This window comes from Vipera ursinii (assembly GCF_947247035.1).
Source record: "Vipera ursinii genome assembly, chromosome: 2".
Lineage (NCBI taxonomy): Eukaryota > Metazoa > Chordata > Lepidosauria > Squamata > Viperidae > Vipera > Vipera ursinii.
Genome location: NC_139513.1, coordinates 112,041,621 through 112,065,513, shown reverse-complemented (window position 1 = coordinate 112,065,513; position 23,893 = coordinate 112,041,621). Strand labels below are relative to the sequence as shown.

Genomic DNA, 23,893 nt, shown 5'->3' with positions numbered 1-23,893 from the left:
AGGACATTGGTAATGATGAGGGGAGGAGACCAAGGAGGAAGCTCTATGATGTTATACAACATTTAGATGCAGCCCATAATAATAGTATCTATATTGCCTGCCCATCCTCTCATACCGTATTGCCAATTGTGTGGGACACGATTATTGTGGTGGTGGTGGTGATGATAAACAAAATTCAACTACTTTCATTTAATTGGAAAGGGACAAAAGAATACTGGTGGAACTGGTTTTGTAACTGGAATGGCACCAGGAGGTGTTTCTCTGTGGGCATAAGCTATTCCCAAGTATATGTTACAACAGGGGTGTCAAACTGGCAGCCTGTGTTCCAGATGTGTCACGTGCAGTCCACGTCCACCCTGGCTCCACAAAGGCAAAGAAAAGTCACAATACATCACAATATGTCATGTGACATGATTGAGTTTGACACCTGTGTGTTACAGAATCATTGGGGAAAATAGTAGTTACAGAACTAGAAATTGCTTGAAATCAAGTGCATCTGTTCATAGATAATTCCCTCATTTGCTCCCTTATACAGAAACTAAGGAAGTGTAAATCTTTTGAAATAAGTGTTTCAAAACACATTTTTACTAGTGATATTCCTTTGAAAGCTGGGCTTCAAAAATTTCTTTTTTTCAAAATCTTAAAACTTATCAATTGCCTCAGGCTGCTTTGAAAGTGTCTCCCATCTTTTTCTTGTTATGAGGGCCTGAGAGTAGGGAACAACTATAGGAATAAAAATGGATAAGATTGCAAATGAAGCTGTACGTCTGCATACCAACAGTAATAACCAATAATAATGTTTAAGTGATATGTGTGAAATTCATTAACCCCTAAAATGTTCCAATTCTGCCAGTGATTTTGTAAGCATTGAATAAGGGGTGGTCATTCTGAGTATTGTGAATTGCTACTATATAGCAAACATTCTAGGTATTATTACACTGTTCTAAAGTCATCATCTCTCTGGTTGCAGCTGCCACGTAAGCTTGGACATCAACCATGTCAAAAATGCCTTCTGAATTCTATTGCCCTTTCACTTCTCCCTGTTTACATTTTAATTCAAATTCTTAACTCTCACTTGATGTGTGCTACATTCACTCAGGCATAACTTTATTGTTGTAGGTTGAGATGGAGGCCATTCAGACCACAAGATTTGGCCTTGACCTAGGCTTTTCTAACAGATTTTGCCTCTCTTCAGGAGCCGACAGAAATACTAGTCTTGGATTCAAATTAGTAGAAGTTGTGAGAAAACATTTAAAACTCATTCTGAACATGATAAGCAGCCTGGGACTCATGTGTTCACTGCCAGATCCCATCGTGGGCTGCTTTTCCAACTCAGGAGATGAATTCTCCTGACTATCCTAGACCTAAAATCAAAGCCCAACACTTAGAATTAATTAGTTCAAGAGTCTTCTGTGGTTCGATGAGACGGATGACAGAATGACATCTGACAGGTTGCTGCATGCTTCCATCTGTTTTGGATCTGAAGGTCAACTGCTACAAGCTGAGTATCTGGTGCTGGCAGGGTTCCAGCACAATTTCTTTATGGAAGTGTGAGCTGTTATTTTACCTTCTGAACTTTCATCATTTCCTGGTGCCTTCTATTTAAAGGAGGAAATACTGGCTGGTATTTTGTATCACACAGAAGTTTGATTCATATGTGAATAGGGATCAGAGGAAAAAATGTGATCCATCTTTCACTGCCTCTTACACAAGATGGGAAGTAGAATTTTTAGGTTACTACCAAAATAAGATTTCTGAAATTGAGAAAATGGTGGAGCTTACAGTTCTTTGTGGCAATGATTCATCCTTGAGGAATCTATATATTTGATTGTCCCCAAACACAAACATGAAGGTAAACAAGAACAAGTTAGCACTTTTTCCTTATGTCTATGTTCCAGAAGATACCACTATTCTAAAATTGCCAATAGTAGCATTCTTGAATAAGATACAATTTTTCAGGCTGGGAAAATAAGAAATGAGGTGTTACTAGGATAAAGCTATATTGATTTTCACAGTTCTGTGTAGCATACTAATTGGGGAAAGATGGGTTTTCTTTCCTGTCTATCCTCTAGGTTTAAAATTGATAGAAAAAATAATTAGGGCTGAAATAATACCTTCTACAAACAATGTCGGAGCCAAAATATATGCAGGGCTACGTTTATTTGAACTGAGAGTATCAGAGATATAAATTCTGAAAGAAAACAACTATTTATTAAAGCAAAATCAATTATCTCAAAAAATTACAAGCAGTCCACCTTGATGATCATTCTTCTGTATTGGAATTTCAAGGATGCAATCTGACAGTTCTATCAATACTATGTTGCAGATGTCATAAAGACATTTTTTTTCTTAAAAGCCTCCTTCAAAACAGCCCAATCAAGATGACGTTTTAACCGATCTGACAAAGAATGCATGCTGTCTGTTTTTGAGACAAAAAAAAAACAGGGTTAGAAGAAGAATCATGAACACCATCCAGGATTAGAAGGCATTCTCGTATGCAAGCTAACGTTGCTTTATGGGGACAAAGTCCCAGCTTTGCCCATGTGACATTTGCCCTTCATAGCTGCTTAGGGTACTTTGTGGCTTAACATCAGCTATACTGTATGTCAGCTTTCGAGCATCAGAGATATGTGACATGCTTCTTACCAGCATACGTGAAGGCAGCCAAGCTTTATGTTAAGATACACAAGAGAGATGATATATTTTTTATTCCCCATGGGAGAATGTATATACTTTGATGACATTCACACAATAATATTATAATAAAAGATAACTATGGGGAAAGGCTATATCTTTGAGAACGTCCACATGCAATTGCCTTTATGACCTGGTTCTTGAAAAAAGAGATTATGAAAGCCGTAGCTCAAATAATCATCTAGTCCCAAGGTTGGGGATTATTACTCAAATGCCGGATGGAGAATGATCGTTACAGGTAAGTCCTTCTTCCTACCGCTGTTGTTGAATGCTTTAAAATGTCTCACTCATTCCTTGAACCAAGAGCACTTTCACGCCACTGTTGTTTACCACTTCAGGACTAGCCCAAATGATTTGACAAAATCAATTGTTTTCAGGAGACGAAAGACTTTTTTTCTTTGACTTACTAGTGGAAGTAACATTTTCTTTTGACTCACTAGAGTTCTGCAGACATTAAGGATGATTCATTTCCACGTTGCCAGGAATTGTTGCCCATGCTGACTACCCAGCCATTAACTGCTCCCCCTCACACATAACATAGTTCAAGACTGTATTCCTGGAGTTTGTCTCATTTTGTATCCTTATTCGTAGTTAAACTTTCCTTCTTCCCCAGTCTAGCGAGCATAGCAGCATGTAAATAAAGTTACAGCTATTGAGAAATGTCACCAGTTGCAAATGATTGATCAGCTGCTCCTTTCACAGCCCACAGGGACTTTAGAATGCAATAGAGTGGTGGGACAACAGCCAAGAAGCCCTGGAAAATTTCAGTCTATTTGTTAACATTTTTTACAATCTTATCTTGAGTTAAGCTGTTAGTCTATTTTTATTAATATTGTTTGTGCAGTGAAATCTGCCTGATGCCAGCTTGCACAAACCAGTGCTCATATACAGTACAATTAATGTTGTGTAACATTCAAACCTGTTACTTCTACAGGAAGTCCTCATTTAGCGACCACAAATGGGGCTGGTAACTTTTAAGTGAAGTGGTCAGTAGGTGAAAGCATGGATGTGCCTCCGATCTTAGCTTTCCTTTGCTTTAAAGATCTGTTAAGATCATAACTGCAAGGATTAATTGCAAAGTTAGATTTTCATCAAGCTGTGAATGGTCACTAAATGAGGCAGTCGGTAAACAAGGACCACCTATACTGCAACAGCCAGTGATGTTAATGTGGCAAGCACATAAAAGCGGTTCTAGTGCCCAGCAGAGATGTTAGTCTAACTAGCAGTAAACATCCTGTGCCTCTACTCATGCACTGCAAAGGATCATGCATGTATCACAGTCCACAGGAGGTACAAGGGGAAGAGGTCATCATACTATACCTTCTTGCAGGGTACGAAGAATTTAAACGGTTGCTGTATTATCACTTCGAAACACAAATCCTTTGACCAAAACAAGGACTACCATTAATTGAAGAACTAATTTACTCTGAAGAAAGCCCTTGCTAATGATTGGTCTGATGATAGATGAAAGCCAAATTTAGGTTAACAAGCACACAAGTGCATGGCAATCCTATGTCTGCAGTGGGCTGAATTTTAATCAAAGTTTGAGTCTCATGTATGCTATGCCAATCCCAAACAATCATCCTTCTGAATTGCTGCAAGCCCCATATGTTGGGTGACTCACATGTAAATGAGGTAAACTTCCAACCTTGGTTAGAATGGGTCCTACAAAGACTTAAGAAGGAGGCTGTGTGCACAAACATTAAGCATTTTATTCGTTTCACATTCATGCGGGCACAGCAAAGAAGAGTCGATCTTGCCCCTTTTTTCAGCATTGACGTGTGGACTAAATTGCCTCTCTGATTTGTGTTGTCTCCCTTAATGCAGGGCTTAGAATAAAAGGATTTAGTGCCTTGGAGCTTGACGTTTTGTTTTTCAGTATTCAGAATTACAGTCACATACACAATACCATTTCTGGGTTATCTACCACCTCAAGAATTCCGTTTTGTAGCAGAACCCTAATGTGAGGGAAATAATTACTGCAAGCGACTAAATTTCATTTTTAATGTGTGCCGTTGTGTCCACAGGAAAAAATGACAAAGGTTACGGTATTCTAATCTAAAATCTAATCTATTTATCAAGAGAGTCACTGAACGTATTCACATTGTGTTTCCTCTGCTTACCACTGTTGCAATACATGATAGATCAAGGGTTCCCAAACTGTTAGGAAAGCTATTGCACCTTCCTTTTATGTAATTTGAAGGTACACAGCTCCTCTTAAAAAAAAACACCACCAAATGAACAATGAAAACAATGCAGTGATATTTGGGAAAAGTGGTTTTATTGTATCAGTATACAACTTCACACCTTCCTTGCACTGTCTGCACTTCCCCAGATAGGATCATATTTAACTCTAAACATGGTTTCTGGCAAAAAAAAACAGTGCAGCAAAATATTTCTGGCATAGCCAATTTGAAGTCCCTGAACTGGCTCTATTTTCCCTTCAGAAGGAAAAATTATCTTCTATTTTCTTTCTATCTCCATCCTACAGAGAGCAATCTTAATCTTTTAATGCTCTTCTGGATCTCCAATTTTACAGAATTCAGGAGAACTTTTAAATCAGAGATTGATTGATTGATTGATTGATTGATTGATTGATTGATTGATTGAAATAAATGCTATGGGGAGAGAATCATATTGGGATTATAACACTATAAAAGGGAATATTTTTCCCCTTGAACCATAATCCCTAAATACTGGGAGCAGTGGAGAGAAACCAGAAAAATATGCTTATTTGGAAATGCATTTTCCAACACTGGGAGATAAGATCACTTCTTTAAAAGATTTCTACATTTTGTTTAGTCCTAAAAAGTAACCAGTCTGAATAAACCCCTGAACCTACTGGTGTGGATGCATTTTAAAATAACCCAAAAGATTTTTACTTAAATGAATAATGAATAACCCTCTACCATAACTTGCCTGACGGAGTCTATACTTGCTTTTGTCTGCCAGGTGCTTTGATGAACAAAAAAAGCAAAAGTTCCATTCATGTAATGGCGAATACCTGCTTCTTTAAGACTGCTTGGCTGGGCAGTTGGTGGCTTTTGGATACTGCTCTTTTTATTAACCCTGTTAGCTTAAATCAAAATGTTTCTGAATCTTGTTTGGTCTTTTTGTTCTTTGTCAATACGTTACTCAAAGGATGTTCCTACTGTATCTTTTTGTAATTGCAAGTCTAAATTCTCAATTGGGGGTGGAAAGCCCCAGATGTGGGATATAGCATCTTTGGGGTGTTGGGGCCAAGCCTAGCAATTAAGGAAATTAGCTTGGAAGGGGAGGAGAGAAGGAAAATCTAAAGAGCCACTTAGAGAGCTAGTCACTATCACCAAGTTCACACCTATTAGTGCTATTTATGTTTAATAGGAAGAAAGAGAAGTGCTTGCCGAAGATATGGCAATTGCACACAGGTGGAATTTCATGCTTATGGAGCCATTAACTGTATTTCTCCATCTCCAAAACAGAGGAAATCCACAACGTGTGCATTCCACAATGATTCCAACAGGGAAAATCAGGGGGTTGAGTGCATAACACATAAATGAGGCTGATGCCTAGATTACTCATTCATTGACAAATCTCAGTCACCCTTTTAGGTATTAAATCAGGTCTTCTGCATAGATTAGGGCAGCGTTTCCCAACCTTAGGAACTTGAAGATGCGTGGACTTCAACTCCCAGAATTCCCCAGCCAGCATAGCTGGCTGGGGAATTCTGGGAGTTGAAGTCCACGCATCTTCAAGTTCCTAAGGTTGGGAAACGCTGGATTAGGGTACTTGGGGCCAGTGCTTTCCCCCAGCATTTGCAGATCTTTGATCATACATCTGAAGGCTGGGAATCCACAAGACTGAACTGATGGCAAAATTTCTTTAGCAGCAGAACTTTGCAAAACTGGTCACAGCTTTACAAAATTGGTCATAGTGGCTATTCCCTTTCAATCTTCCCTTTGATTTAAAAGTCTATCTTCAGCTTTTGAAATTGTGATTTATAATTCATACATCACTCTGCAGAACCCTACCTAGATAAATATGTAGTATCAGAAACCAAGTGGCTTCCATAATTTGTTATCTAATACTTCTTTTAGTATTTTTACATGACCTTGCTTCTCATTGTTTTTGATAATATAATGGTGTTGTCTTGAAAACTTTGTAGATTTTAAAGTTGTGTTCTATTGCCCCAGAAAGAAAAGAAGGTAGTGGATAATTAGAATGGCCTATAGCAGGGGTGTCAAACTTGCAACGTCACGTGACGTATCGCAACATATCGTGACTTTTTTGCCATTGCCGGCAATGGGGTGGGCGCGGTTTCACCATGAAGCATCCAGCCCGCAGGCTGGCAGTTTGACACCCCTGGCCTATAAACTGACAGGTACCATGCACAAGAGCCATGTTATTTATCATACTTAGCCTCAAAGCTTGGAGAAAGTAATATGACAAGACATTCTTTTGACTCAGCACTCTGTCTTGTTATTTCAAAGGTATGCAATTTAAGATATTTATGGTTGTAATAATCCTATGCAAGCAAGGGCCATTGAGCACAGTAAACACAATGACGTTCTTAGGATTCTATTATACGTGCCATAAATTCCTTTGAATACAATTGTCCCAGTTGAGTATCTATCATATTTGTGCAGTTATAAAAACAGGAGAATGCAAGACGTCATAGATTATTTCAGGGTTTTGACAGGGTGTGTTTACACTAATGTTCAAGCTGTATCAGATGCTTCTTTGCAATAAAGACTTTTTACTACACTGTCTGCAATGCAGCAGTGAGCTACTACTATATGAGTGAGAAAGGTAACTACTGGTGTTTTTTTCAACTTATCCAAATGGGTTTGGTGAATTTTTTCATGATCTTTCATTCTGCTCAATATGAAAATCTGCCGGTAGCGTGTGGATTGATTTCAGGATACAATATCTTAACTGCTGTGGCTTAATTTGTCTGCCAAATTTGGCTGATGACAACTTTATGCAATGATCACCTTAAGCCATATGGTTCTCCAGATGAACAACTATAAATCCCACCAGCACCAGCCAGTAATGAGTTGGTGGAATATGTGTTCTATAGTATTACAGTCCTCTGATTCCTCAACCGTGCTTTTAAAGTCATACAGTGAAAAATTACCATACCTTCAGTATGGTAATTTTGAACCTACCTTCAGGTTCAATTTACCACATACCTGAGTCCATCTGGATGTTCAGAGGAAACTCAAATAAATGCAGGAATTGAGCTGGGCTCAATAACTCTTGACATTCCAGGAGGAAACCAATGGTGTCTTGGGAAACAATGAACTCTGGGACTTCTTCCAAGAAATGATTTGGTAGGTTCTTAGGGCTCTGAAGGTGACAGAAGCAGCAGTAGCAGCTGGTCAGGTAATTTCTCGCAGCCCAGCAAGTGCAAATAAACACAGTGCACAGTGTTTTGTCTCATACTCGGTTGTGGAGAAACTGTTGCTTGCTAGATAATGCAATGGAAAAGCAAGAAAGGCACCTGTGACACTTCTTTTTGCTTTGAAAGATGAGACTGGGCAGGAATAGGAGCATCAATCAAATAATTGTAGGGGTTGTAGGCGCTGTGATAGTGCCACTCTGTCAGAGGATGGAGGGTTTGTTTGCTCCAAATCTAGATGCTTCCTCCCTGTAAGAATCATCAGGACACCAAATAGCCGTGATGCTAGGTAGCAGTGCTGCCAGGTCAAATACCTTTTATCTTTTAAGGAAAAAGACATGGAGAAGGGGGGAAAAAAACCTTCTACCATACTTTAGTTGAAAATCTCCATCAGAAAGAAATGATAGCTATTGTTTGTGGAGTGGGTGGGTGGGTGGGAATGAAGCACCAATTCTGAGAGGCACCACAGCAGTGAAGGCAAAAACCTACATATCCCTAAAATTTCAATCCCAGAGATGATAGGTGGGAACAACTGGCTCTGTCATGTGCAAGACCTTCACTGCAAGGGTGAGCCTTTGCCTCACTGTCACTGTCATATGGCTGCAGACTCTGGGTCTCCCTTCCCACCTTCATAAAGTTAGGCCCCCTATCCTCTTCCCCCACCTTGCATTATTCCAGATATTTGTTGATTATATTGCATGCTGCTGAGGGTAGGTGTGGGACCGCTACATAAAATGTGGGGCCAAGGAAAATGCTGCTGAGGGTAGGTGTGGGACCGCTACATAAAATGTGGGGCCAAGAAAAAGCTTTTTCTGTGGTGGATCCCTTCTTTTGGAATATCACTCTCCTGAGGTAAAATTGGCCTCCATCTTGGTATTTTTCTGCAAAGCCCTTAAAACATAGTTTTGTCAGTGAGCCTGGGGATCCAGGTTGATATGGAGCTGAACAAGTGGCTGGTGTGACTGTGTGGTTGTTGCCACTGCCAGGAGGATGGGTAGGGTGTTTATGGGTTCTCACAATGCGAAATTTTAATGTTGGAAACTCCCCAGAATCAGCACGCATGCATTGGGCAGCCATATCAATTTGTTTTATAAATAAATAGCCTCTCCTTCCCTGGAACTCTCTTGCTAGGCACAACCTCCATCTTCCCCCCCCCCCAATGAGCAGCACCAATAAGTGACTTCAGTTTCACTGCATTTAGTGAAGAAGACTGGTTAGGGCACAAGTCTTTAGATGTATGAGAAGTGTGTCTCACAGGGTGAATCATCGGCCACAGTTACCAGCACCTTCTCAGGCCTCAGGTGGTAACCATGGATATGGAAGAGGCTTAAGGATTCTTCAAGTCATTCTGAAAACAGCTGGAGAAGCTATACCTTGGGATACTTCAGCAGATGTTTGCCCAGTTTCAAGAGTGCAGTGAGGCATTCAGAGATGGTAGCCTCCACTGGCTCCTCGTGAGAAGTCTCGTAGTTCAGGTATTTCTCCGGTAGATTCAACACTTTATAGCTCCATTGTGGGAAGAGTCGAGCAGGGAGATTGTGGGACACTACCAGGATCTTAGCATCCAGGACTAGCACTCTGAAATAGATCCGCCCACCCACCCCCCACAAAAAAGTGGATCAGGACAAAGTCGCTTTAGGTACCAGTGAGAGAGGACAAGCACTTCCTCCTGCTTGGAGAAGATAAAGTAGTCAGACTTCTCCTTTGGAGCAAAAGGCAATGAAGCAGCCTCATTCCAGGCAGAAACAGACAGAGATTTACACACAGAGAATATTAATAATGCCTTAATAGAGAATTCTTTCTTTTCTCTAGAAATTAAGGCATTTCTTAGGCTTCAAGAGGGAAATAAGGCAAAATATACAAAGACAAAAATGTATTCCCATGTGTAGTATAAACATTAGAGAGAATCGGGGTTTTCCTGTAAGAATCTGGCACCCTGGAACTGTTTTGGCATGTTGACAAATATGTGGATGTCACTTATTCAAATATTCCTCACTCAGGCACCAGGTGTCATCCATGATAACAGGAAAAATGGTTCCATTTGGTGACAGAAAAGCTCTATTCAGGCATGACAGTTTATTCACACAACTAGTCATCACAATAACGTATCATCATTTGTTATGTCAGTGGCCCATCTTTTTTCAGAATCAAGCATCTGGCTGCATATGGAGTTTTAAGTCTGGCCAGAATTACAGTTTATATCTTAATCTCACTTTTCTGTCAAATAAATAACATAAATGGTTCTCTAATGCCTTCACACATTTGTAAGGTAATTAGCTGGAGCAAGGTTGCTCCACAAATGAGCAAGAACATTTGGGAAACCAAAAGGATTGTCGGCCAAAAATATTCAGCACTAAAAATCTGGGTCCTGTGTCCCACAAGTGCAAAATGCATTTTAGGGTCTCAAAGCAAAACTTTTCATTAGAATTAGAAGGCATGGTGGGGGGGGGGAAGCTTTCGGCTTTAAGAGAAATAATGGCTTACCTCTTCTGCTGTTCCATGTCCCTCAGATCCCGTAGGAGAGAGTAGAACACATCACTGGATGACTACAAGAAAAAAATCATGCTAAAAATCACATTAGTAGTAACTCATGCCATTGAAGATGAGTGTCCATCTTGCTCCAGTGAGCCTGTTCCCGGATCATTTATTGCACAGGGAAAGGTTGTCAAACTATTAGGACATCTGCCCATTTTCTCCCCTGGACATCCTGCACTAAATAATCTGCTGACTTTCTGTTACCACAATTTATGGCAGTAAACCAAGCAAAAATCTCCTTGCCAACCAATAATATGAAAATGAAGAGCACCTTTTTCTCCACATGTCCTCTGTCCAGCAGCATAGCCTTATAATGAAATAGTGTCCATCTGCTTTCACAATGGTAGTCAATCAAAATTTTGTGTTGTGACTTTGTAAATTGTCTGATTCTTATTTTCCCTCATCAGTCGACAGACTTGACAGCCAAGTTCTACATTATTTATTTCCTGATTCCAGTAGGAATCCAGCCTCCTCAAATCTATGATCACTGTAATCTATAGATCACATGACATCTCATACTTTTCTGTGGTGAAATTTGGCACAAGCCTGATTGATTCTATACTGTCATTAGCATATATTCTTGAAAATAAAGGTTTGTTGGAAAAAATATTTCGACTGGAAAAGCAATCTTTCTGATGTTGAAAAAGATGTCTTTTTTTAAAAAAAAATTAGCTTTGGGGTGTAATTTTTGTCACAGATGCCAAGAATTGTGTCCCCCTCCCCCTCCTCCCCGGTCCCCATATCCTCCTCTCGCGGTTCAGGTATCTGGTAACTCTACTAAATAACGATTTTCTTCCTTCTGGAGCTTCCATCAAGAAAAAAGGAACTACTTTGTGATTTCTTTTGCAGCTTTTACTTCTAAAATATAGTATACAGATCTACAGTTGGTATAACATAAGCACAAAGACTACATTAAAGCTATTGGTCTCAAGGGGGAGGAATTCCCCCCAGGGTCCTGCAAGGACATTTCAATAGAATAGAGCTGGAAGGGACCTTGGAGGTCTTCTAGTCCATCCCCCTGCTCAAGCAGGAGAACCTATACCATCTCAGACAAGTGACTGTCTAGCCCAGAGGTCCCCAACCTTTTGAGCACCAGGGACTGGTTATGTGGTTGTGGTGGTGATGGTTGTATGTGCTGCCTGCATCCCACGGATGGGGCTTTGCTTGTTTGTGCAGCCCGGTTGCTGGCATGCTCCAGCCCAGTACCAGTCCACAAACCGGGGGTTGAGGTGGTCTAGCCTGGTCTAGCCTCTTTTTAAAAATCTCCAGTGATGGAGCGCCCACGATTTCTGGGGGCAAGCTGTTCCACTGCCTAACTGTCCTCACTGTCAGAAGGTTTCTTTTTAATTCCAGGTTGCTTCTCTCTTTGATCAGTTTCCAGGATTTGCTCCAAATCTTCACTCTCAGACAGCAATCCTACAGACACAGCATGCACATTTTAAGAACAAGTTTCATATTGAACCAATCCAATTTCCTTGGCAAGCATGATCACTGCAATTGCCTTTGCGTAAAGTCCCATGAAGCCATTTCCACAACTCTGCCTGGCTCCCTCCTTCTGAGCAAGACCTGCCTTGACTCCTCCCACTTTGATTCTCCATAGTGATGATTCAAGCAAACCCACTGGGCAACTGTATAATGATTGTTTGCCACCTAGAGCTAAGTAACTATATAAATTGTTGTTGTTAGTTGTGAACTCGTGTCCGACCCATCACGACCCCATGGACAGGCCTTCCTGTCCTCTACCATCTTCTGGAGTCCATTTAAGCTCATGCCTACTGCTTCAGTGACTCCATCCAGCCACCTCATTCATTCTCTGTCGTCCCCTTCTTCTCTTGCCCCCAACCTTTCCCAGCATTAGGTTCTTCTCCAGTGAGTCTCTCTCTCTCTCTCTCTCATATATATATATATATATATATATATATATATATATATATATATATATATATGGATCCTTGGTTTTTCGGGTTTTTCCCCGCGTAGAATTAAAGGTGTAGGCGCAACGTTTCAACGGAATCCCATCCGTCATCATCAGGCTTCTGCTTCCTTCTTCTGGGAGAAGCATGTGGCTGTTTGTTCCTCTTTTTTAAACTGCCAGAGGGGGTGTGTTCTGTGGAGGTGTGCTCTGATTGGGTAGGGGACCAAGTGTGTTCTGATTGGGTGGGAGTGTGTTTTGAATGGTGGGTGTGTTCTGATTGGGTGGGGGTGTGCTCTGAGTGGATGGGCTGGTCTCACCTGCCAGCTCCAGACCTGAGCTGGTGAGTTGTGCTGCTTTTGTTCGGCTTCGTGTTTGTGGTGGTGCCATGTTTTTATAGTGGGTGTCAGTTTGCTTATTGTGTGGTTTGGAGGGGTTTAAAGTGGCTGATGTTGCAGCTGTAGTTAGGTTTCTGTTTTGTGGTTGTGTGTCTTTATCGTTGTGGGTTCGGATTTGCTTTTTGAATGGTTGTGTGGTGGTGATGTCATGTGATGTTATCATGAGTTTGGGTCTGGTATCATTCTTGGTGGTTGGGCTTCGTCTGTCAATCAAGGCGGGTTTCCAAATGGCTGGTAGACGAGAGGTATCATCTCGTTTATTCATGCTGTGGGGGCGTTTTTCTATCTCAATGGCTTCTCTGATTATTCTGTTGTTAAAATGTTCAATTTTGGCGATAGTTTTGGTTTTTTTTAAATCAATTTCATGTCCCGTGGCTTCAAAGTGTTGGACTAGGGATGAAGTTTGTTCTCCCTTTCTGAGTGAGTTTTTGTGCTCTTCAATGCATGCACTTATTCTTCTGTTGGTCTGTCCGATGTATGTGGTGGGGCAGGTGGTGCATGGGATTTCGTATACTCCTTGGTTTTCTAACCCAATTATGTCCTTGGGTTAGAAAAACCAACTATATAAACTATATAAATAAAACCACACAATAAGCAAACTGACACCCACTATAAAAACATGGCACCACCACAAACACGAAGCCGAACAAAAGCAGCACAACTCACCAGCTCAGGTCTGGAGCTGGCAGCTGAGACCAGCCCATCCACTCAGAACACACCCCCACCCAATCAGAACACACCCACCATTCAAAACACACTCCCACCCAATCAGAACACACTTGGTCCCCTACCCAATCAGAGCACACCTCCACAGAACACACCCCCTCTGGCAGTTTAAAAAAGAGGAACAAACAGCCACATGCTTCTCCCAGAAGAAGGAAGCAGAAGCCTGATGATGACGGATGGGATTCCGTCGAAACGTTGCGCCTACACCTTTAATTCTACGCGGGGAAAAACCCGAAAAACCAAGGATCCACATACAGGCACCCGCGAAAACCTCAGAAAACAAATATATATATATATATATATATATATATATATATATATATATATATATATATATATATATATATATATATATATATATATATATATATATATATATATATATATATACACACACACACATATATACATATATACACACACACTATATATATAATATAGTTTAGTATATATATATATAAATAAGCTATATATAATATAAATAAACTATATAAATAAAACTATATAAACAAAGGAACAATAAAATCTTCTCAGAGGGGAAACTTCCAGTTTTTTCTTTCTCTGCCTCCACCATTCAGAATCCATTGCGCAAACAGACATGCTGCAGCCACCCGGCTACTTGGTGGTTTTAGAAAATAGGTTCTCCTTGTGCCTTGTATCATTTATCTCTTGCGCATGGTAGTACTTCTGTCAGCAGAGGGAGCTGCCCCCTTTTCTTCCTTGCCACACTATGAAGCTGAGAGCTTTTATAGTACATACAGTACTTGCTTCCAAAGTACATATTTTATTTCCGTTCTATCCTGTTCCCCCATACAAGTTAAACTATGATCAGGAGTTAAACAAGTTAAACTATGATCAGGAGTTCACAGTTCTTGCAGGAAGGACAATCCAGGCTTTGGTTTTTATTTGTCCTACATCCTGACATTTAACCTTTTAGCCATTCCTAGCTCGTTCCAGTCAACTGCAACAGTTGTCCAGATAGTCCTCTACTTACGACCACAATTGAACCCAAAATCTCTGTTGCTAAGTGAGACATTTGTTAAGTCAGTTTTGCCCCATTTTACGACTTTTCTTGCCAAGTGAATCACTGCAGGTGTTTAATTAGTAACACCGTTGTTAAGTGAATCCGGCTTCCCCACTGACTTTGCTTGTCGGAAGGTTGCAAAAGAGGATTACATGATCCTGGGACACAGCAACGGTCGTAAGTATGAGTCAGTTGCAAAGCATCTAAGTCTTGATCATATGACCATGGAGATGCTGCAACAGTCATAAGTGTGAATAATGGTCATAAGTCACTTTTTCAGTGCTGTTGTAACTTTGAACAGTCACTAAACAAACTGTTGTAAGTTGAGGACTACCTTTATTGCATCCATAATAACGGTAGCAAAAAATAGATTCTCTTCCTCCCCAGTTTACTGTCATCTTCTCATAGCCAAACGCAGTAGCATTTCCTTTCTTAATCCCAGTGCTGGTCCAATGTTCTATAATTTTATATTGCTCATAATGGTTTATAATGATAGAGATTATGGGTTGAAAAAAATCCCTGTGATTGAGTCCCTTTATTGAAAAATGAAGGTGCACACAGACCCTAATGAGATAAGTCTTTCAAATGAATTAATATCAGAAATATTGTTTATCATATGCCAAACTCTTTCTCTCCCCATGTAGACCAACAGCAACACTATAAACCAGGGGTCTTCAAACTTGGCCCTTTTATGATTTGTGGACTTCAACTCCCAGAATTCCTCAGCCAGCGTGCCTGGCTGAGGAATTCTGGGAGTTGAAGTCCACAAGTCATAAAAGGGCCAAGTTTGAAGATCCCTGCTATAAACTTTCCAAAAACCTGAATTGTTAAAAGGTCTAAACTAAGTCTGCCATTGTCCCCAATGTGCTTTTGGCAGACTTAAATGTCTTTGGAGATTCTCAGTCATGGCTGACTCAAAGGTGCTTTTCTTCCCCAAAGGCAACTGGACTTTCTTTTTCCTTGAAGATGTTTTGCTTCTCATTCAAGAAGCTTCTTAGTTCAGAGCTGAAGAAGCTTCTTGCATGAGAAGCGAAACGTTGTCAAGAAAAACAAAGACAGTCCAGTTCCCTTTTGCAAAAAAAAAAAAAAGCACCTTGAGTCAGCCATGGCTCGGATGATTGAGAATCTCCGTAGACATTAAGTCTGCCATTATAAAGAATCATAGCAGTTTCTGTTGAGATTTTAAAGTTTGAACCAGTGCTGTAAGTAAGAAGGCCTAGAGACACATGGCATGGAAATGCAGTTCAAATCATTTTTAAGCAGGAAACGAAATACAATATCATTAGCTAGGTGTGTTATCGAAGTTAGATTGTCCACAAACATGCTTGAGGCTAGAAGAGAGGATATTCAGCAAAGTTTCCACAAAATCCAACAGTTTCCAAGAGGGAAACGAAAAAGAAAAAAGCCAGAAATAACCGTGAAGAAATAACATCACTTATTTTCATAGAGAGGGTGTGTATCTAGTATCTATTACAGAGACATTTTTTTCCTACGATTCATTCGTCATATAGGTATCTGTTTCTAGCACATCATCTTTCTTTTAGGTTAGGAAAAGTAATCAATATGGAATCCTCAATAAAATGATGTCTAACCACCCTGCAAAATTAGAAAATGCTTCTTACATACAGAGTAAAGCTGAGGCATGAGCTGGCTGCAGATTTGCTAAACAGAGTGCCTGTTTTCTAATACACTTTAGACAAATGGGTATATTTTTATCTAAACAATTTGTATGTACAGTATTTAAGCAGCTAATCCATTCAGACAGTTGTTCCATTAATGGTTATTCTCAGGGCTTTTTTTCTCATAGAACGCTCAGAACGGAGTTCCGGCACCTTTTTGGGATGGAACCTTTGTAGGGTAGGCAAGGCAGGTTGTATGACATGTGTGAGTTCCGGCACCTTTTTCTTTTACAAAAAAAGCCCTGGTTATTCTAAAGTGGGGGTTCAATTGTTTCATAGTCATTTACATGGGTACCACACTGTATTTCAAAAGTCTAGTTAACACATTCAGTATTCAGTTCTATCGGTTGTCAACAAGAGTTAATATAAATTCTTTGCAGAATTGATAGACACTAGTAAACACACAATTTTTAGCTCAATTTGTAAAACTGTCCCTGACTTTTCACACTAGCTCTCAGTTACTATACAGATAGTTTTACAATGGCAATTGGGACAGAATTTCCATCACTAAGCAAAGTGGTCATAATGCACCATGTCACATGGCTGCATTGCTTAGTGATAGCAATCTCTGCAGTCCTTGCAACTTGCCACCATAACCCCAGGACTGCGCAGATCATTAAGCAGGAAGAGGCAGGAGTCCCAGGCAAGCAGGATGTGGAATGGCACAACTTGTCACAGCCAATTCATTGCAGCCAACTTGCCACAACCAACTCACCATAACCAACTTGCCAAGGGACAACTCACCATCAGACACTTTAGACAAATGGGTATATTGTCATCTAAACAATTTGTATGTACAGTATTTAAGCAGCTAATCCATCCAGACAGTTGTTCCATTAATGGTTACTCAACTTACCATGACTAACTTGTCATGGGACAACTCATCATTGGACAATTCAACAATTCAATTTAATTATTTAAAATAATAATTATTTTTTTTAATTTTTGTCATTCACATTTCATTCTTTTGCATCCTTTCTTTAATGATTCTATTCCACTATTTCTTTGATATTGGTGTAACTCTTGTCCCACAGAAAGTTGTCCCACAGCGAGTTGGCTGCGGCAACTTGGTTGCAGCAAGTTAGCCATGGCAAGATGGCCGTAGTGAGTTGGCCATGATGAGTTGGCTGCAGCGGATTGTCATATAGACCCACAAGTGCTACCCAGCACCTGAAAAAATGGCAGAAGTGGGAGTGACCTCTGATCAGCTTCTTCATTTACTTTGTTTATGGAAGCTGGTTATGTCAGAAATCGCAATCATGTGACCACAGCTCACTGCAGCATCATAATTTGCGCTGAGCAGTGAGCACCCATTTTCCATCACATGTCTATGGGGATGCTGTGATAGCTGGAATTCTTAGCACCAGTCATAAGTCTCACTCATTCACTCCAGCCATAACTTTGAATGGTCCCTGAACAAATGGTTGTAACCTGAGGACTACCTGTAGAATACAAGCACTGTGCCCAAGACACTCTCTTCACTGCATGGATTAAAGAGATCACCAATGTTATTTGCTCTTTTATTTACCTTATATAATTAAGTTGATCATGAAAGGAGGCAATGTTTAAACAATATAATTTAATTTACTAAGAAAAAGATTATTTGGGGAGCAAGTTGTTTGCTACTAAAATGCATTTTTAAAAGGCCTAATTTATAATCCATCTAGTAATGTGACTTTCTAAATGTTTGAAAATTCAGTCAAAGAGTGAGATATATGTAAATGGTAAGCTGGGATGCTCATCAGGAAGACAAGCTTCAAAAAATGAAAAAGCAACTGTACAAATAAAGGGCATTAGCCCAATTCATTCAAAAGAAAACTAGAATCTCATGAGAATATCTGGAGACTTCAAATCCCAGCCATCACCAGAGATCAGGAAGTTCAACCAATCACCTTCAGAACTCTTCTTTAAATTACAGAAAATACATGCAAGGTGATCAAATAGTGGCATTTCTCACAAAAAAGAACATGAGAAATAGAGACAGACATTCAGAACTCCAAAAACAGAACACAGCAGCTTCTTGTAATATAATCTGATATTTAGGAAGGGTCACTTTGGAATCCACATCATAGCAAAGCAGCCTGTTTTTGAAAAATTTCAATCTTGCATGGGAACAAATCTCTTTCTAGCCTTTGCCAGTTAAATGAACTATTTCCATCACAAAGAAAGGAACGTAAGCTACTACATTATCCTTCCCTTCACATTTCAAAAACCTGTGAGTGCCAAGAAGAGGGTTGTTGTTCTTATTCTCCACCTGCTTAAAAGTGTGCGTCCTGTAGTTCAAAAATAGGCATAGTCAGTGTGTGAAAAAAATGCCTTTTGTCCTCTGAATCATTAACAATTTTCACTTATTTCAGAGCTAAATGCAGTTGCCAGGGGAATGCATGCCATAGTACTGCAGCAACCTGAGAGATTGACTTCTGCATACCAGAAAGATGAACCTCTTCTTCAGATTTAATGACTGAGTTCATGACAGAAAAAAGCAGTCTTTTAGAATTTAAGTGCAAAAAACAATACCTGACTTGTAACTCTTGGCACATATAGTTCATCTGATCCCTGTATCACACACACATTATAATAGGGTAGGCATTGCATTTTACATCAGCTGCAACATGCAGAACTTTTTCCAAAAGTAGCTCTGAAGCATATACACCCATAAGCAAGATGGGATGTAACCAAAACTTAGACAGTGGCTTCAGGACAGCCAAAGCTAGCATTCTAACCAATATTTTGGAAAGAGCATTCAGTAGTGGGGTCCAGTGAATTCAGTGTCATCTGAGAATCAAGGAATACACCCAGGCAGCAGATTTGTTATTTCAGGGGAAATGTGGATTTTTATGAAAGAGGCTGAACCTTATTTCCTACATCCAATTGTCTATTCATCAAGAGAACCTCCATTTTGCTTGGGCTTAATTTCAGCTTCTTTTCCTTCATCCAGGCCATTATTGAACTTAAGCAACCTTCAAGATTACTGTACTGATTGCACTCTTCTAAATAAACAAAGAATAACTTGCTCAATATATATATGGAAAACTTCAAATTGCTACCCTGAAGGCATCATTCTGGAATTATGGATGGAGGAATTAAAAGGGGCCAGAAGAGTTAGTATTGTTACATCTAAGTTCCAGGATAAGTCTCTATTGAGATAGTAGATAGTTAAATAGTTTTGTAGTCCCCTCTCCTCCTAGGTGAAAGCAATTCAGTCCCAATACATAATATTAATTCAGGGGATTACAGGCCCCTAGGATTGCAATCATCCACCTTTCCTATAAATCGAATGAGGCTAACATATACAATTATATTTCCTGTGATTCAAGTACTTAAATACTTCAATCAAGTATTTATCCCTACTTTCTATAGACTGGAGGGAAGAATTAAGGTATCCCACCATAAGGACTATTGATCACTTCCCATTTGCAATTTAGAAATTTTCATTTGCAATTTAGAAAGCACAAGGTGCAAGTAGGCAGGTAATAATCCTCATCTCTCCACACACATTGTCTACAAACTGAAAACAGTTCAAAATAGTAGACAAAGAATTAATGAAGCTACATCCCTACGATTTGCGCAATACTGAATTACAAGTCAAACTTAATCTAGTCAAGTTTCTCTGCAAAGAATGGTTTATGATGAGCCACCCATTGTTCCAGATCCTCACCTCCTCCAACATCTTGGTGAAGGAGATGCCTCACCATATATAAGAATGGTGGCTGTTCAGCGTGGATGCATTGATGTCAGAGAAATAAGCACTCTTTTCTATTATCAATGCTCTGAAGTAGGTCTCCAGATGAGCGTTCAATTGGGCTCACTCTGATCTATCCTGACAATTTCTCCATTTTGTTTCACTGGATGCCCTGACTGCTTCATTACTCTCAGCTTCCACAATAAACCAAGGGACCAATTGTGAAGAAAGAAATGTTTGGAAGTTATAGTGTAAATGGATCACCTCCATTAGTCTACAAATCAACCAGGATCTTGAGAGTGAGAACATTTTAACCAGCCTTCTATACCTGTAAAAGTTTGTTATAGCCACCAATCTAAAATGTACCATGGAATGATGCATAGTAATTGATTTTCTCAAAGATGTTATTCTCCAAGACCTGCCTAAGGTAGTCCCAGAGAGGCAATCTTCTTTGAAATTACTCCTTGGTTATGATGCAGCCTCATAACAGCTTTGCTCTTGAACACCAGGCCCTGGGATGTAGTGCAGTTTTCAGCAAATGACTTCTGTTAGGTGTAGGCAGTCGAACATCTTATCTTACGACGAAGCTGTTTCTCTAGATAGCGAAGCATATTTAGGTGGTGGGAATACTGTTCTTTTTCTCTGTAACTACCAATAGCTGGACTTAATGGGATAAGCAACAACAGCTTTCCCTGTTGTTTTTTTCCTTGTTTTGCTTTTAGAATTCTTTATAGGCCAAGTGTGATTGGACATACAAGGAAATTGTCTCTGGTGCATAAGCTCTCAGTGCACATACAAGCAACAAGTGATAAATCATGATCATAGTCATCATAAAAATACATTCATCATAAATCATAAGATACAACACTTAGTGATACAACACTTAGTGATAGTGTCGAAGCCACAGGAACCTTGGGGGGAAGTGATCATGCAATATTGGAATTCAACATTCTGGAGGCACAAGCAATAGAACACAGCCAAACTAGAGTCTTGGACTTTAAAAGAGTTAATTTCAATAAACTTAGAGAGACCATGGGAAGAATTCCATGGATGAGAATCCTAAAGGGGAAAACAACTCAAGAAGCTTGGGAAATTTTGAAAAGTGAGATAATAAAGGCCCAGACTAGTACAATACCAACAAAGAAGAAAAATAACAGCTCTCAAAAGAAACCAGCATGGCTGCATAAAGAACTCTCTGATAAATTGAAAGATAAAAAGGACAAGTATAAGAATTGGAAAGAGGGGCATATAACTAAGTTAGAATATCAGCAAACAGCCCGTGCCTGCAAAGATGAAGCGAGGGAAGCTCAAAGGCTCAAAATGAACTAAGGCTTGTGACCAAAGTCAAAAATAACAAAAAATGCTTCTTTCAACATATAAAAAACAAGAAAAAAGTTAAGGAAATGATTGGTCCATTAGTGGGTGAAAGTGGCAAGAAGGTGACAAGCAATAGGGAGAAAGCAGAACTATTTAATTCATTTTTTGCATCTGTCTTTACACAATGGGAAAAAACAGTCCAACCTACCCAAACCAGTGCCATAAAAAACAGAATAGAAACGCAAGTTTGGTAAGTGAGCACCTGTCCAGCCTAGACGAGTTCAAATCACCAGGACCAGATGGATTACACCCCAAGGTTCTCAAGGAACTGGCAGACGTGATCTCAGAACCACTGAACTATATTTTTCAAAGATCCTGGAGCACTGGGGAACTACCAGAGGACTGGAAGAGAGCTGATGTAGTTCCCATCTTCAAAAAAGGGGAAAAAATAGATCTAGGAAACTACAGACCTATCAGCCTGACCTCAATACCTGTGAAGATTCTGGAAAAGATAATCAAACAACAAATCAGCGAACACCTTGATACAAAGTCATCACTAAAAGCCAACATGGGTTTGTCAAAAACAGATCATGCCAGACAAATCTTATTACATTCTTTGACCAAGTGACAAAACTAGTGGACCAGAGGAATGCTGTAGATATGATTTACTTGGACTTCAGTAAGGCATTTGATAAAGTAGATCACAACCTACTACTTGATAAGATAGAAAAATGTGGGTTAGATAGCATTACCACCAGATGGATTCATAGCTGGCTGACAGGCCGTACTCAGCATGTGGTCCTCAATGGAACCGCAACTACATGGAAGGAAGTGTGTAGTGGGGTGCCCCAGGCCTCTGTTCTGGGCCCAGTGCTCTTCAATATCTTCATTAATGATTTGGATGAGGGGATAGATGGGGAACTCATCAAATTTGCAGATGACACCAAGCTGGCAGGAATAGCCAATACTCCAGAAGATAGGCATAAGATACAGAAGGATCTGGACAGACTCGAACACTGGGCACTATCTAACAAAATGAAATTAAATGGTGAAAAAAGTAAGGTTCTACATTTAGGCAGGAAAAAACAAATGCATAGGTATAGTATAGGTGGTACCTTGCTCAATAGTAGTAACTGTGAGAGGGATCTTGGAGTCTTAGTAGACAATCACTTCAATATGAGCCAGCAGTGTGCTGCAGCTGCCAAAAAAGCCAACACAGTGCTAGGCTGCATTAACAGAGGGATAGAATCAAGATCAAGTGAAGTACTAATACCACTTTACAATGCTTTGGTAAGGCCACACCTGGAATACTGCATCCAGTTTTGGTCACCACGATGTAAAAAAGATGTCGAGACTCTAGAAAGGGTACAGAGAAGAGCAACAAAGATGATTAGGGGGCTGGAGGCTAAAACATATAGGGAACGGTTGCTGGAATTGGGTATGTGTAGTTTAATGAAGAGAAGGGTGAGGGGGTGACATGATAGCAGTGTTCCAATATCTCAGGGGCTACCACAAAGAAGAAGGAGTCAAGCTATTCTCCAAAGCACCTGAAAGCAGGACAAGAAGCAATGGATGGAAACTAGTCAAGGATAGAAGCAACCTAGAACTAAGGAGAAACTTCCTGACAGTTAGAACAATTAACCAGTGGAACAACCTGCCTCCAGAGGTGGTGAATGCTCCAACACTGGAGGTTTTTAAGAAGAGACTGGACAGCCATTTGCCTGAAATGGTATAAGGTTTCCTGCCTGAGCAGGGGGTTGGACTAGATGACCTCCAAGGTCCCTTCCAACTTTTTATTATTATTATTATTATTATTATTATTATTATTATTATTATTATTATTATTATTATTATTATTATATGCTAAATAAGCAAACAGCATAAATCATACTAGGATACTAAATAAACCATAAGATACAAACAACAAAGTTATGGTCATAAGAAGATATGGAGATAGGTAATAGGAAAGATGAGAAGAATAATAGTAATACAGCCCTACTAGGTAGTTTGACAGTGTTGTGGGAATTAGTTGTTTAGCAGAGTGATGGCATGGGGAAAAAATTGTCCTTGTGTCTGGTGTGCAATGCCCTATAGTGTCATCATGAAGGAAGAAGTTGAAAGAAGTTTATGTCCAGGATGTCAGGGGTCTGTAGATATTTTCACAGCCCTCTTTTTGGCTCACGCAGTATACAGGTCCTCAATAGAAGGCAGGCTGGTTGCAATTGTTTTTTCTGCAGTCCTAACTATCCACTGAAGCCTGTATCTGTCTTGTTTGATTGCGGTGCAAAACCAGACAGTTATAGAGGTCTAACTGACAGACTCAATAATTCCTTTGTATTCCTTTAATAAGAAGGTCAATTTAATTAATTCCTTTACTAAAAAGGTCATTTTTCCTCTGTCTTTTCCCCAAATGTCTTCTAGCAACTAAGTGTAGCTTGTTCTAGAATACAAGCTTTCCTGTTATAATTAAGCAGGAGCAATTTCTCCAGGCTATAAATTACAAGAGCTTAGAGTCCAGGTTGTGTGATAAAATGGCTGTGACTTAG

General features: G+C 39.8%; 1 protein-coding gene across 1 annotated transcript in view; it reads right to left on the bottom strand.

Annotated features, from left to right (window-relative positions):
* Positions 1-2,315: 2,315 nt before the first annotated feature.
* The window catches only part of LOC310634848 (testis-expressed protein 47-like), a gene marked incomplete at both ends in the record, with an annotated part of 40,968 nt that continues 19,390 nt past the window's right edge, over positions 2,316-23,893 (bottom strand). The window contains 4 exons of the mRNA XM_083353385.1: positions 2,316-2,419; positions 7,866-8,022; positions 9,448-9,652; positions 10,559-10,620. Of these exons, the coding sequence (XP_083209511.1) occupies positions 2,316-2,419; positions 7,866-8,022; positions 9,448-9,652; positions 10,559-10,620 (528 nt within the window). The remainder of the gene's footprint in view (positions 2,420-7,865; positions 8,023-9,447; positions 9,653-10,558; positions 10,621-23,893) is intronic.